General features: G+C 65.3%; 1 protein-coding gene across 4 annotated transcripts in view; it reads left to right on the top strand.

The window, feature by feature from the left end:
* ACOX3 (acyl-CoA oxidase 3, pristanoyl) overlaps nucleotides 1-14,998 on the top strand; it is a 29,850-nt gene that overhangs the window by 5,044 nt on the left and 9,808 nt on the right. For all 4 annotated transcript variants that reach the window (XM_079768394.1, XM_079768393.1, XM_079768391.1 and 1 more), the window contains 10 exons: nucleotides 96-170; nucleotides 846-935; nucleotides 1,915-2,058; nucleotides 3,942-4,030; nucleotides 8,159-8,255; nucleotides 8,955-9,137; nucleotides 10,896-11,018; nucleotides 11,419-11,539; nucleotides 13,208-13,330; nucleotides 13,753-13,866. In XM_079768394.1, the coding sequence (XP_079624520.1) occupies nucleotides 96-170; nucleotides 846-935; nucleotides 1,915-2,058; nucleotides 3,942-4,030; nucleotides 8,159-8,255; nucleotides 8,955-9,137; nucleotides 10,896-11,018; nucleotides 11,419-11,539; nucleotides 13,208-13,330; nucleotides 13,753-13,866 (1,159 nt within the window). The remainder of the gene's footprint in view (nucleotides 1-95; nucleotides 171-845; nucleotides 936-1,914; nucleotides 2,059-3,941; nucleotides 4,031-8,158; nucleotides 8,256-8,954; nucleotides 9,138-10,895; nucleotides 11,019-11,418; nucleotides 11,540-13,207; nucleotides 13,331-13,752; nucleotides 13,867-14,998) is intronic.

Raw genomic sequence — 14,998 nt, 5'->3', positions numbered from 1 at the left:
GGGACCGCGCGGTGGTGCCGGGCGGGTGCGGGGACGGCCAGGACACCGGTACTCACTAGCTTCCACCTGTGGGTGGGGTGATGCTATATTTTCAGGTGTTTGGATCAGCGATTTACAACTCTGGTTCTGAAAGGCATTTCAAATATATTCCGAAGATCTTCAACATGGAGGTAAGTTTGGGGAGTGGTCTCACCTGTTCTCTGAGGTTTGTGGAAGGGCTGCCGGTGGGGCCCGGGGGCAGGGGGCAGGGACTCTCACCTTAATGAATGGTGATCTTGTTCTCACCAAGCGGTTAATGCTACTCTAGACAGACGTGGGTCTGCCAAGTCCCAGCGCTGAATAAATTTAGCTTTTTCTTGTTTTTTGGTTAATCCTCACCAAACGATAGTTTTTCATTGATTTTTAGAGAGCGTGGAAGGGATAGGGAGAGACAGAGAGAGAGAAACATCGATTGGTTGCCTCCTGCATGTGCCCCATCGAGCCTGCAACCCAGCCACCCATCCTTGGCCAGAATCGAACCCTGGACCCTTCAGTCCAAGGGCCAGTGCTCCATCCACTGAGCCGAACTGGCTGGAGCGAGCTTTTTCTTATCCCGTTTTCTTGTGCTGCCCGGGTGCGGCTCTGGCCACCGGGCTGACTGAGCGGGGCCGCTCTGGGCACGTCGGGGCGGCGTGGCGGCCGGCACAGCGGAGGGGCGTGGTGAGGTCGCTGGTCGGTCAGATGGACAGGAGATGGGGCTTTCACCGTGGTCACGGGGTTCTTAGTCCTCACGGGGAGGTGGGCAGGCCCCTCCGGGACCTGCGACGGAGCCGGTCCACCTGACGTGGTGCCCGCCCGCACGTTAGATCTTCGGATGTTTTGCGCTGACGGAACTCAGTCACGGCAGCAACACCAAGGCCGTGCGGACCACCGCCCACTACGACCCGGCCGCCGAGGTAGGTGCTCCGCCCGCTCGGCCTCTGGGCTTCGGGCGCGTGCAGCGTGGTGCGGTCAGGGGTGACGCAGCGAGTCCCCGAGGCCCCTCCACACACGGGAGCGTGCCGGTGCGCACGCGGCCCTCGCGCGGACCCGGGAGCGCAGGGGTGGACTCACTGATGGGCGGTCAGCGAGGGACCCGGCGGGAGGGAGCGGGGTTGGCGGGACAGCACCTAGCGGGGGCACTCAGGGCCTCACTGGTGAGGGGACACCGCCCGGCGGCCAGCGGCGCGGTTTTGCGTGGGTTGTTTGACATATTGGACACAGTTTTCTTTCCTTTTTTGCTTTAACGCTCACCTGAGGATGTTCTTATTGATGTCTAGAGAGAACGGCAGGGAGAGAAACACTGATGTGGGAGAGAAACATCCATCAGTTGCCTCCCATATGCGCCCCAACTGGGGATCAAACCTCCAACCCAACTATGTGCCCCGACCGGGAATCGAACCCACAACCTTTTTTAAAAATATATATTTTATTGATTTTTTACAGAGAGGAAGGGAGAGGGAGAGAGAGTTAGAAACATCGATGAGAGAGGAACATCGATCAGCTGCCTCCTGCACACCCCCTACTGGGGATGTGCCCGCAACCAAGGTACATGCCCTTGACCGGAATCGAACCTGGGGCCCTTCAGTCCACAGGCCGACGCTCTATCCACTGAGCCAAACCGGTCAGGGCCGAACCCACGACCTTTTGCGTACAGGACGACGCGCCAATCAGCCGAGCCACAGGCCGGGCTTCGGCCTCATTTTCCGTAGGAAGGTCCGTTAGGTCAGGCCCAGGGATCCGCTCCGCTCCGTGTGGAGCAGCCACGCTGCCTTCCGGACACTGAGACCGCCCGTCGGTTCTTCCTCTCGCCGCGAAGCGTTCGAACAGAGACTCCCGGAGTGACAGGAGCCCTGCCTCCAGGCGAGCCGCCGATCTAACCTTCTCCCTCCGCAGGAATTCGTCATCCACTCCCCCGATTTCGAGGCCGCCAAGTTCTGGGTCGGCAACATGGGCAAGACGGCGACTCACGCGGTGGTGTTCGCTCAGCTGTACGTGCCGGGGGGCCAGTGCCACGGCCTGCACCCCTTCCTCGTGCAGGTGGGCTGCGCGCGGGACGGGGTGGGAGACGCGGTCATCGCCGGGGGGCGGGTGCTGCCGGCATTCGTGTGTAGACAAGGATGCCGCTAAGATCCTACAGCACGTGGGGGGGTCGCTGAGACAGGACCGTGCACCCCGAGGACCGGCCGCTGCGGAGCCCTGGGCCCCGGGGTCACGGGTGCAGGACCTCTCCGTCCCAGCGGCCACGCGGGCAGCGTCTCAGACACGCGGCACCGGTCCTGACTGCCCGGCCAGGTCTGGGGTCCCCTGGAGTTCTGGGTCACAAACAGGAAGTTACTGCCCGAGGAGTGGCGCTGGGGACTGAGGGCCGGGCAGGGGTTCCCCCACCCGGGGCTGCTGCAGGTCCGGAGCTGGGGCTTCCGGAAACTCCTTCAGACCTTCCCACCGGGGCTGCTGATGCCCAGGAAAGCCCCGTGCCCCCTCCCAGTCCGGCACTTTTGTTCTTGAAGCCCTTCCTGATGGGGTTAGGGTTAGGGTTAGGGTTAGGGTTAGGGGGAGCTGAAATTCATGTCACATGCAATTAGCCGTTTTAAAGTGAACGGTTCAGGGGCACTTAGTGCCTCGGGGCCCCCGCAGCCCCACCCGTCTAGCCTAAACGCGTCCTCTAGGGCACCCCTCCCGGGTGGCACCACTCGGCCCCAGGTTCCCAGGATGAAGCTCCATATCTTGAGCACAGGGCTCCGGGCGAGGGCTGGCTGCTGCCCCGTCTCCTGTCCTGGGTCAGTCTGTTTATTGGAAGCTCCTCGGAGAGCAGAGACTCACAGAAACAATGTTAGGTGCCCGGTCAGCGTGGCTCAGTGGGTGAGCGTCAACCCATGAACCAGGAGGTCACGGTTCGACTCCTGGTCAGGGCACATGCCCGGGTTGCAGGCTTGATCCCCAGTAGGGGGCGTGCAGGAGGCAGCCAATCAATGAGTCTCTCCCTCTCCTTTCCTCTCTGAAATAAAAAATCCTATGTAATAAAAGGGTGATATGCAAATTAACCCTCACTCCGTCACAAAGATGGCGGTGCCCAGTCCTCTCAGCCCCGCCCGAGTCCCCTAGTCCTGGGGGCGCGGCCGCTGAGAGCGGGCAGCGTGAATGGCCTGGCGGAATGCTTGCTTTGTCGCTGCGGCAACGAGGCAAGCGTTCTACCCCGGCTGCGGATGGGCCTCTGGGCAGCGGGTGCGGAGCGGCCAGGCCCTGCAGAGAGCTGCTGGTGCACGGATTCATGCGCAGGGCTACTAGTATATACATATTTTAAAAAGCAACGTGAGGCCGTCTCTCCCACAGCACATGTGCGTAGCCTCCCTGTCATTTTACTGACACCGCCAGGAAGGCCTGCGCCTCGGGCGGGAGCTGGGGCCCTCCAGCCCTCCGGCAGCGTGCGCTAACCAGCTCCTGGCCCAGTTCTGCTGTGGCCACCGGACCAAAGCCAAACGCCCACACGGGCTCAGAAGGCAGGGGGGCATCCTCCGCGGCGCGCAGTGCGGAGGCCAGAGCCCAGGCCAGGTGTGGGAGGGCCCGCTCCCGCTGGAGGCTCCGGGAGGAGGGTCCCTCCCACCTGGTCCGACTTCGGTTCCTGCCCCAGGTCCCAGGCTGCAGTCCATCGCCCAGGTCTCTGCCTGTCTCCTCTCGCGTCCTGTCCTCTCTGGCTCGCCTGGGACACTTGTCTGGGATTTGGGGCCCGCCTGGGTAATCCGGGGTGATCTCACCTCAGGAATCTCCTCTCTGTCGCATCTGCCAAGACCCGTCTCGCCCGTTCCAGAGGACGCGGTTCGCCCCCCAGCTGCCCTGAGGGAGCCGGGCTGGGCTTCTGGGGCTTGAACACGTTCGTTCTGGGTTTTGTGTGCTCAGCGTGTTGTGTTCTGTGGTGTGTGCAGATTCGGGACCCGAAGACCCTCCTCCCCATGCCCGGTGTGATGGTGGGCGACATAGGGGAGAAGCTTGGGCAGAACGGTCTGGACAATGGGTAAGTGCACCTCAGCCTCGTGGTCTCGGTGCTGTCCTCTGTGGGTGGTCTAGGCTCTCTCCTCTGTGGGTGGTCTAAGCTCTCTCCTCTGTGGGTGGTCTAGGCTCTCTCCTCTGTGGGTGGTCTAAGCGCTCTCCTCTGCGGGTGGTCTAGGCTCTCTCCTCTGTGGGTGGTCTAGGCTCTCTCCTCTGCGGGTGGTCTAAGCTCTCTCCTCTGCGGGTGGTCTAGGCTCTCTCCTCTGTGGGTGGTCTAAACTCTCTCCTCTGCGGGTGGTCTAGGCTCTCTCCTCTGCGGGTGGTCTAAGCTCTCTCCTCTGCGGGTGGTCTAGGCTCTCTCCTCTGTGGGTGGTCTAGGCTCTCTCCTCTGCGGGTGGTCTAAACTCTCTCCTCTGCGGGTGGTCTAAGCGCTCTCCTCTGCGGGTGGTCTAAACTCTCTCCTCTGCGGGTGGTCTAAGCGCTCTCCTCTGCGGGTGGTCTAGGCTCTCTCCTCTGTGGGTGGTCTAGGCTCTCTCCTCTGTGGGTGGTCTAGGCTCTCTCCTCTGTGGGTGGTCTAGGCTCTCTCCTCTGTGGGTGGTCTAGGCTCTCTCCTCTGTGGGTGGTCTAAGCTCTCTCCTCTGTGGGTGGTCTAGGCTCTCTCCTCTGTGGGTGGTGTAGGCTCTCTCCTCTGCGGGTGATCTAAGCTCTCTCCTCTGCGGGTGGTCTAGGCTCTCTCCTCTGTGGGTGGTCTAAGCTCTCTCCTCTGTGGGTGGTCTAGGCTCTCTCCTCTGTGGGTGGTCTAAGCACTCTCCTCTTCGGGTGGTCTAGGCTCTCTCCTCTGAGGGTGGTCTAGGCTCTCTCCTCTGTGGGTGGTCTAGGCTCTCTCCTCTGCGGGTGGTCTAAGCTCTCTCCTCTGTGGGTGGTCTAGGCTCTCTCCTCTGAGGGTGGTCTAGGCTCTCTCCTCTGAGGGTGGTCTAGGCTCTCTCCTCTGTGGGTGGTCTAGGCTCTCTCCTCTGAGGGTGGTCTAGGCTCTCTCCTCTGTGGGTGGTCTAGGCTCTCTCCTCTGCGGGTGGTCTAAGCTCTCTCCTCTGTGGGTGGTCTAGGCTCTCTCCTCTGAGGGTGGTCTAGGCTCTCTCCTCTGTGGGTGGTCTAAGCGCTCTCCTCTGCGGGTGGTCTAAGCTCTCTCCTCTGTGGGTGGTTTAGGCGCTCTCCTCTGCGGGTGGTCTAGGCTCTCTCCTCTGTGGGTGGTCTAAGCTCTCTCCTCTGCGGGTGGTCTAGGCTCTCTCCTCTGCGGGTGGTCTAGGCTCTCTCCTCTGTGGGTGGTCTAGGCTCTCTCCTCTGTGGGTGGTCTAAGCTCTCTCCTCTGTGGGTGGTTTAGGCGCTCTCCTCTGCGGGTGGTCTAGGCTCTCTCCTCTGTGGGTGGTCTAAGCTCTCTCCTCTGTGGGTGGTCTAGGCTCTCTCCTCTGTGGGTGGTCTAAGCTCTCTCCTCTGTGGGTGGTCTAGGCTCTCTCCTCTGTGGGTGGTCTAAGCTCTCTCCTCTGCGGGTGGTCTAGGCTCTCTCCTCTGTGGGTGGTCTAAGCTCTCTCCTCTGTGGGTGGTCTAGGCTCTCTCCTCTGTGGGTGGTCTAAACTCTCTCCTCTGTGGGTGGTCTAGGCTCTCTCCTCTGCGGGTGGTCTAGGCTCTCTCCTCTGCGGGTGGTCTAGGCTCTCTCCTCTGTGGGTGGTCTAAGCTCTCTCCTCTGTGGGTGGTCTAGGCTCTCTCCTCTGTGGGTGGTCTAAGCTCTCTCCTCTGTGGGTGGTCTAGGCTCTCTCCTCTGAGGGTGGTCTAGGCTCTCTCCTCTGTGGGTGGTTTAGGCGCTCTCCTCTGCGGGTGGTCTAGGCTCTCTCCTCTGTGGGTGGTTTAGGCGCTCTCCTCTGCGGGTGGTCTAGGCTCTCTCCTCTGTGGGTGGTCTAAACTCTCTCCTCTGCGGGTGGTCTAGGCTCTCTCCTCTGCGGGTGGTCTAAGCGCTCTCCTCTGCGGGTGGTCTAAGCTCTCTCCTCTGCGGGTGGTCTAAGCTCTCTCCTCTGCGGGTGGTCTAAGCTCTCTCCTCTGCGGGTGGTCTAGGCTCTCTCCTCTGCGGGTGGTCTAGGCGCTCTCCTCTGCGGGTGGTCTAAGCTCTCTCCTCTGCGGGTGGTCTAAGCGCTCTTCTCTGTGGGTGGTCTAAGCTCTCTCCTCTGCGGGTGGTCTAGGCACTCTCCCCCACGGTCTGGCCACAGGGCTTAGATTCATGCCAGGCCCAAGGCCGCGTGGCTGCTCATGCCTGTGATCTCATGGGACCCTCAGCCCTATCCCGTGCCCTCCACACTCCCGTGGGGCCATGTAACTCAGCGGGGACACGCCTCACCTGCACACTCAGAGCCACGTCCTGAGGGCCATCCCTGTGTCCGTTCCAACACCGGGAGGTACAAGGGACCCGAGTGCTGAACAGTGAGCTGGCCCTCAGGCCTAGGCCAGACAGCGGCAGCCGGGCGGGGAGACCCTCAGCCGGGCAGGGCCGAGCTGTGGTGGGCCTGCCTCCCCCAGACACAGTCCCATGTGTCCGCACTGACCCAGGTGGTGATGGGGTGGGGGCGTAGCGTGGACTCCAGGGCTGGGGGGGAGGCCCAGCAGGGGGCATCCTTGGGAGTGGTCATCTTGGTCCCCGGCCCCAGCCTTTGCAGGGTCAGTGACCTGTCCGGGGTCCCGGGCTCATCCCTCCTCTTCCCGGCCGTGGAGCGTACGCCCAGCAGAGGGCGCCGGGTGTCAGGGACAGGAAACGGCTGGGTGTCCGGGCTTGCCTGCCTAATTCTGCCAGCAGCCAGCAGCCATGAGCCCTCAGCCAGCAGCCAGCACGTTGGAACTGAGTGACTGTGGTTGTGGGCTGAGGTCCTTATCTTGGAAACATAGGTTAGGTTTGGCCATTTCACGAGAATATCCGAGGACGTGGGATGACTGGAAGTTAGGGGCAAACGTAACTGGTCTGGGTGCATCTAGTGAGTGACTAAAAGCAAAATAAAGGCCCTCGCCTCGCCGGAGAGTTTGGCCTCCGACCCTGCATGGCGGAGACCTTCCCACCCGGTGGCGTGGAGGTGCGGGGCCCTGGGCCGCGGGGACCCACCTCGGAAGCGGCCGAGGACGTCCGTGTGGGGCCGGTGCGCGTGGTCCCGGGACCCTGGCCTGCCACCCGCAAGCTCCCGGCACACGCCCCTCCCGTACCACTCCGTGTCACGCACACCCCTGTGCCCTCTGGGGACCTGGGACTCGGCCTGCAGGCTGGCCCCGGCGCAGCCCTTGTGGAGTGAGGTGCTCGCAGAGGGCGGAGGCGTGCTCTCGGTGAACCGCGGACAGCGAACCTCGTGCGCGTGCAGACACACCCAGGCTTGTCCCGTCTCGGGTGTGAGAAGGGACCGTGTCCCCCGAGGACAATGATGACGGGCACGGGCGCCGACAGGGTCGCTCGCAAAGGCCTTCCTCGGCTTCTGGTGACAGGCGTCACTCGGTGGGCGCCGAGTCTGCCCTTGAAAACCGGGTATCAGGTCAGAGGCCCCGAGGGGCCTTCCGGGGCCTGGGGCCTCCCCTCGGCCAGTCAGAACACCCCACAAGGCCCTGGCACTGAGGCTCACCGGCAGGGCGCCTGCCCAGGGCCTGCTCCTCCGCTGACCTTCCGCTCCCCTCGGGGGCGCCCGCAGAGGCTGGGGCTGGCCTGGGCACCTGCAGGGGTCTGGCCGCCGCTGAGTGCCCCGCCTGCAGGCATCCTTGTTGCTTCCTGGAAGGAGGGGAGCCGGGCTGGTCTGAGGGTCACAAGCAGACAACCCGCTGCAGGCCTTGAGGAGGCCGGGCCCTTGGCGCAGTAGTGGGGTCCCTCCAAGGGCTCACACCATTTTTGGGGTTCAGGTTGTAGGGTCGAAGGTCTCAGGCAGGGCCCCTGCTATGCGCCCGGGACAGGCTTGGGGTGGCCTGAGGAGCGAGGGCAGTGCTGCGGGCAGGCGGGCGGGTGGCACCCAGCGGGCAGACCCGCGGCCAGGGCCCTGGTCGGGTGGAGGTGAGCATGGGGAGCAGACAGGGCACAGCGGGGCGGGGCGGGGGAGCGGCCGTGCGGGAGGGGCTGCTGGTAACCCTGGGCCCTGTCCCGCAGCTTCGCCATGTTCCACAAGGTCCGGATCCCTCGCCAGGACCTCCTCAACCGGACCGGAGACGTCACCCCCGAGGGCACCTATGTCACCCGCTTCGAGGTACAGCGTCGGCACGGGAGCCAGGGGGGGTGGCAGCCCTCGTAGGTTTGGGTTCCGGTGCCACCAGCAGTGCCCGCTGCCTCCACTCCCCCCCGCCAGCCCTCGGGGTGATTGGGGAGCCCCGGCTGACGTGGAGGTGCAGAGGTGAAGGTGGCTTGGTCCACAAATGGGGGTGCGTGTTCCCTGGGGTCAGGGCTCAGTGCCCCTGCTCTGTAGGGCGCGGTGCTAGCGCTCGGAGCTGAAAGCGAAGCTGAAACGCGGCGCCCACAAGGCGACCGTCCCTTTAAAGGAACACGGACGAGCACCACGCCCTTTAACATGGCGTCGCTTGGGGAGGGAGGGATTGGGGGCCTGGGGGTCAAAGGCAGGCATTCTTTAAACGAAACGTGGGCTCCAGCCGAGGACTGTCCGTCTAGGGTCGCCCCACCTGCACATCTGGTCTCAGCTGACACATGGCCCCGCCCCTGGTGGGCGCCTGCAGACTCCCTCGCCGGGACCCCCTTCCCCGTGGAGCTGAGCACCCCGGGGCCTCCCCACCCGTCCCATGAGGGTTCATCAGGGCCCCTGCGCCCGGCCCCCGGCCTGGAGGTCTGGCGGGCACCTGGGCGGGGCTCGCGGTGGCCACCTGCCCGTCGGTGTGCCTGGCCCTGACGTGGCCCAGGGTGGCATGGCTCTGACCGCCTCGCGCTCTCCCCGCAGGACAGCAGGCAGCGCTTTGGCGCGTCGCTGGGCGGCCTGTCCGCGGGCCGCGTCTGCATCGTGGGCATGTCCGTGGCGAACCTGAAACTGGCCCTGTGCATCGCCCTGCGGTTCTCGGCCACGCGGCGCCAGTTTGGACCGGCGGACGGGGAGGAGGTCCCCGTGCTCGAGTACCAGCTGCAGGTCGGCCTCCCTCCCGGGGTCACTGTTCCCTTCGCGCCCGCCGACAAGCTCTGCTTCCGAGCTGCCTTTTGGCTGCTGGGAGCAGAGCAAACTGTAGGGCGGGTCCCAGCGCCGTCCGGTCACAGGGAGGGAGGCAGGTCCCGGAGCCGTCTGGTCACAGGGAGGGAGGCCGGCGGCAGGCAGGGAGGTGAGGCTGGTGGCAAAAGGGCTTTAATGAAAGGAGTCTGTGCGACGTCCCCGATAAGGAGGCAGGAGAGCGCCCTGGGAGGCTCCGGGGAGACGGGTGTGCACGCGCCCTGGGCAGCCTCAGGCTTCGGCAGGCGGCCGGCACGCCCAGGCGCTGGCCCGTCCACCCATCCATCCGCAGAAATGGCCCCCAATGTGCGCGCCGTCCTCCGGGCGGCACTCGGGGTAGCGGAAGGGACCTCGTCCTGCAGGTCTGCAGAGCGGGCGGCCGCCGGTCGCCTGGGGCGAGGACACGCCTGTTTTCACGGTGCACGGCCTGCACTCCTCGGGTCAGTCTTCTTTTGGAGGCCAGGGAAGGAGGGAGAGAGATTGATGTGAGAGAAACACATTGGTCGGTTGCCTCCTGCACCTGCCCTCCTCGGGGCTGGGGCTCGAACCGGCAGCCCAGGTATCAGCCCTGGACTTGGAATAGAACCCAGGACCCTCCGGGTGCAGGCCGGCGCTCTAGCCACGGAGCCGCACTCGCCAGGGCTCTTGCTGGTCTTCACAGCACGGCCCCAGCTCACGGGGCTGAGGACCGGCAGGGGACTCCTGTCGGAGGTCGCAGCGAGGTCTGTTCCGGGCCTTGGGCTGAGCCGCACGTAGGCAGAGCGTGTTGAGTGACTCCCAGCTGGTCTCCGAGCGCTTCCTGCGCTGTGGCTGCGAGCCTGCCTCCAGCGGGTCGGGAACGCGTGCCCACCGCCTGCCGTGTCCCGTCCCCACCACCCGAACCCCGCGGCCTCGCTCCCCTCCTGCTGTGGCCCCTTCCCCACCACCCGAACCCCACGGCCTCCCCCACCTCCTGCCGTGGCCCCGGCCCCACCACCACTGACCCTGTGGCCTCATGAGGTTGCCGCGCATCGGGCTGCCTGGGCATCGGCGGCTCAGCGGTTGGGAGCCCACTCGAGCCAGTGCTGGGGCTCTCGCCCAGGGCCGCGCCCACGCTGTGTGCCCTCAGCCAGGCCCTGGGCCTCTCTGTGCTCGTGTCTCCCCTGTAAACTGGCAGTAGCCCCCTTCTGGGTGGGTGTAAGGGTTAGACAGGCTGGTGCGGAAGAAGCAGGTGGCACAGTGTGGGGCACGTGACATTGGGCACCAACCACGGGGTGGTGGCGGTTCCCTTGCCCGGCTCCTCCCCAGGCCCTGCCACCCACGCGGCCCTGCATGTGCCCGGGACCGAGCCGCTCCCCGCCTCTGAGGGCCTCTGGCTCTCCGCACGCCTTGGTTTCCCCATCTGCCTCCTAGGCTCACCGAGCACCAGGCATCACGGTCAGCCTGCGTGGCAGGGTCCCAGGCGGCTGACACTGTGCCGGCGTCACTGGGGGCAGCGGGGAGGGTGGGCGTGTGGGGCTGCACACGGCGCGGCGGTGCCTGTGCGGGGTGGTTGGGTGGGAGAAGAGCCGTCGAGTGTCTCAGAAACACGGGAGACGCGTTCCGGGGGGCCGGGGGGCTGACTTCCACAGCTCCTGTCTCAGGGCGCCCTCCGAGCGCCCACGGGGTGGAGGGGGCTCACGCCCACCCATCTGCTCACTCCAGCAGTGGCGCCTGCTCCCATACCTGGCGGCCGCCTACGCCTTGGACCACTTCTCCAAGTCGCTCTTCCTGGACCTGGTGGCGCTGCAGCGTGGCCTCCACAAGGACGACCAGAGCGCCAGGCAGGTGAGAGGACTCGCTTTTCTCCGGACCCGTTTTTAACAATATATATGTCTATTGATTTCAGAGAGGAAGGGAGAGGGAGAGAGAGAAACATCAGTGATGAGAATCATGGATCGGCTGCCTCCTGCACACCCCACACTGGGGATCGAGCCTGAAACCAGGGCATGTGCCCTGACCGGAATCGAACATTGACCTCCTGGTTCATAGGTGGACGCTCAACCACTGAGCCACTCCAGCCGGGATGAATCCCCCTTTTTTTCAAGCTGGAAGTGGGGTGCTGTCTCCTGTGGAGGGGTGTGTTGGATTGAACTGGAGGGACGTGTGCCTTTGCCGCTCCGGCTGACCTGAGCCCCCTCCGGGGTCAGAGCCTCTGCTCACCGTCCCCTTTGGATTCGTCCTCCAGGCAGAGCTCGGACGGGAGATCCACGCCTTGGCGTCGGCCGGCAAGCCCCTGGCCTCGTGGACGGCCCAGCGGGGGATCCAGGAGTGCCGCGAGGCGTGCGGGGGACACGGCTACCTGGCCGGTAGGTTTCAGAGAAGCGAATGACCGTTTCCTGTCCTTACCCCTCCCACTCGGCTCCAGACCAGGGGTCAGCACACTGCGGCCTCCCGGGCCAAACCGGCCACCACCGGCTTTCATGGCCACCCCTTCCCGCATGTCCCACGGCCGTGCTCACACTGCAGCTGTGGCTCAGTGGTCCCGACAGAGCCTGAAACGGTCGCTGTCTGGCCCTTCCCACAAGTTTGCCGCCCCCCTGCCCTGGACGGTCCCCGTGTTCCGATGCCCGGCATTCCTGGAAACATGGAACTCGGGGTGCGGGGGGTGTGGAGGACCCGAGGGAGCCCCTAAACACCAGAGAGGGGAGGAGATCATCTCTTCATTTGAATCGTAACTTTCTGGTTAATGACTTGGCAGTACGTCGACATCAACTGTTGTTCTGATGAAAAACTCTTAAACAGGGAAAAGTAAGTTTGTAGCGGCCCCGGCTGGTGGTTGGGCAGCTGGCGTGTGGGTCAAAGAGTGGGACCCCGTCCTGGCTCTGCCACTCCAGCCTTGTCACCGGGAGCAAGCCCCCTGCCTCCGCGGAGCCTCAGTGTTCTCCTCTGTGAAATGGGGGTGCGACTACTACCCCACAATGGAGGTTCTTGCACCGAATAAGAATTAGCACACGCAAAGCGTTTGGCCAGTGCCGGGCGTCTAGGACGTGCTCGGTAGCTTTTTCGTGCTTCGTCTCCCACGAAATGCTCTTGGTGGTTTTTGTTTGTTGTTGTAGCTCCTGGAGACGCTGGGACTAGTTTAGAATGAGGACATTGACCCCTGCAGCATCAGACAACAGAAACGCCCCATATGCGGGGCTCGTCCCCGGCCCAGCGCAGCAGGGGGGCGGCAGGCCCGTAGCGAGGCTTACCTTCAACTGCAGATTCCTTCTCTCAGGGCCTCCCAGCCCCCCCTGCAGCGGTCCGGCCCGGGCAGGGGCCGTGAGTCCGGAACTATCAATCAATCAATCAATCGGGCGTGACGGGGCCACAGCCCAGCAGCATGTGACCCTGAGGAGCCGAGTTCACTTTCCCTGCCGGCCCCTCCCCCAGCCCGGGTCCCAGAACATTCTCCCCCGAGGGCACACCTTACAAAACACGTGAAAGAACCGGGTCACTAACTGGCAGGAGACAGCAAAAGAAAACTGAGTTTCCGTCCAATGGTGGGCTCCCTGCGCGAGACGAGGGGTTCACTCAGGACCCCACGCGGCAGGCGGCTTCTGCCCGGTGCCTCGTGAGGATGGGCGCTGAGGACGGCGTGCTTTTGAACCTTTTCATTTAATTCTTCCCGCACCGTCCATCCCTCCGTGCCCTCCGCCACCCCACCTCCCCCTCCGCCCGCAATCCCATGCCCAGGAGCCCTCTCCTTTTTTTGCTCTTCCCTCCGCGCGACCCCTGTCCGCTGCTGCGTGCTCATGGCGGCCCCGCCGTGCCGTTTCTCGGGGGCTCCCGCCGACACCCCCCCCCCCCCCCCGGGCCGGCGCTGCGTGTCCTTCCGGCCGAGCCTCTGCCCCCAGCGGGCAGGCCGGCTGGCCAGGCGGGGGTGGGGCATGGAGCAGGTGCTTCGTCCCCGGCCCACCTGGCCGGGCCTCGCGCTCCCGGGGCGACGGCACCTCCCGCGTGCACCTGAGTGAGGGGCCTGGGGCTCGTTGCAGTGAACCGCCTGGGCGACCTCAGGAACGACAACGACCCCAACTGCACGTACGAAGGCGACAACCACGTGCTGCTGCAGCAGACCAGCTCCTACCTGCTCGGGCTGCTGGCGCAGGGGCGCCCAGGTGAGCATTACCTGCTTGGGCTGCTGGCGCGGGGTGGCGGGGGGCGCCCAGGTGAGCATTACCTGCTTGGGCTGCTGGCGCGGGGGCCCAGGTGAGCACCTGCTCGGGCTGCTGGCATGGGACGGGGGGGCGGGGGAGCCCAGGTGAGCATTACCTGCTCAGGCTGCTGGCACGGGGCGGGGGGGGGGGGGGCGGTTGAGACCAGGTGAGGCTCCGCTGAGCTCCGGTGGCCCTGACCTCACACGGGTGTGGGTTCTCGGCCCCCAGAGTTATCGCTTCTCCCCAGATGGCCGTGTTTGAGGAAGGGAGGGGTCATTCCACAGTGACTGACCCGCTCCCCGGTCACTGCTGAGGCGGGTGGGGGGGACCCTCCCCAGGGGGCTGTGCGTGGCCCGGCGTCCCCAGTGACCGAGCGCTCCTAGGTGGCGCCCACTGCGAGAGCCCACTAAAGAGCGTGGACTTCCTGGCGGCCTACCCCGCCCTGCTCGGCCGGCGGTTCGCGGTGGCCAGCCTGCAGGACTGCCTGGACTCCGCGGGTAAGCACCCCCCGCCCCCGTCTGCGCCCGGCTGCCGGCGGCGGCGGCAGTGCCAGGAGAGCCGGGGTGTTGGTGCGCCTCCCTTGTCCCCCCGCGTCTCCCTGTGCCCACACTGAGCCGGCGCGGCTCCACGCGGGCGGAGGCGTCCAGCCCCGTCCAAAGCCCTCATCCGGAGGCGGGGCCGCCCGGCCGTCCTGGTCCCTCCGGGGCGGGCTCCTGTGTTCCCTGCAGACGTGGGTGGAGCTCCTCCCTGTGCAGCTTGTGGGGTGCAGGGTGGTTGGCACGGGGTCGGGCGCACACGGCACCCCGAGGCCTGGCCGGAGGAGCAGGTCTGTGAGGCGGTGGCCCCCACGGGCTGGGCCGGCTCGGCTCCCGGCCCTCCGCCCCCCACCCCGCCCCCAGCCGTGGGGCCTCGGGCAGGTCCCGCCCCTCCCCTTCCTGCCTCGGTGCCCCCTGCGCCCGGGGAACCGCGGTTGCTGGCGCATCAGGCTTTCCGGAGGATGAGGAGCTGATGCGTGGAGCTCAGCTCGGCGCTCGGCACCACGCGGTCACTCCCGACCTGCGCTGTCTCAGACGCACAGCCTCCCGGTCCAGGTGCCCTGAGCCCCCTGCCCGCGGCTCGCAGAGCCTCTGGTGTGGGGACCCAGGGTGAGTGTCCCCTGGGCGCCGCTGGGTCCTGGGCCGGCCTCCTGTGCCCGCCGCGCCCGCACACACCACCCCTCAGGCGCCGTCCCTCCGACACGGGACGCGGTGGAGCGTCTGGACCGGCCCCCGCACCGGCGCCAGGGCAGCGTCATCTGTTTTCCTCCGAGTGGCCCAGTTTTTGCAAGATCCAGCAACGGGAAAACATTTTCTGGAGGAAAAAACACAACTGAAGTTTACGTGGCGAGAGTGGCTTGGCCCCGCCCCGGGCCTTCTCCCGGAGCACAGAGAAGGGAGCGTGCCCGTGGCCAGCCCGGTCCCCAGGGCATTCGGTCATCAGCCCGCAGCCCGCCGCCTTCGCCTCAGCCGGCCCAGCGAGAGCTGCTCGGAGATTTACGACGGAGCTCGGGGCCTGAGGCCAGGCCTCTGCAGCGTGGGCGGAGCAGGCAGGGCAGGAGGCTTCCTTCGGGGAATCCGACGGTGATGGGGA

The sequence above is a fragment of the Cnephaeus nilssonii genome, assembly GCF_951640355.1.
Source record: "Cnephaeus nilssonii genome assembly, chromosome: 1".
Taxonomy (NCBI): Eukaryota; Metazoa; Chordata; class Mammalia; order Chiroptera; family Vespertilionidae; genus Cnephaeus; species Cnephaeus nilssonii.
This window is presented reverse-complemented; position numbering and strand designations above follow the sequence as displayed.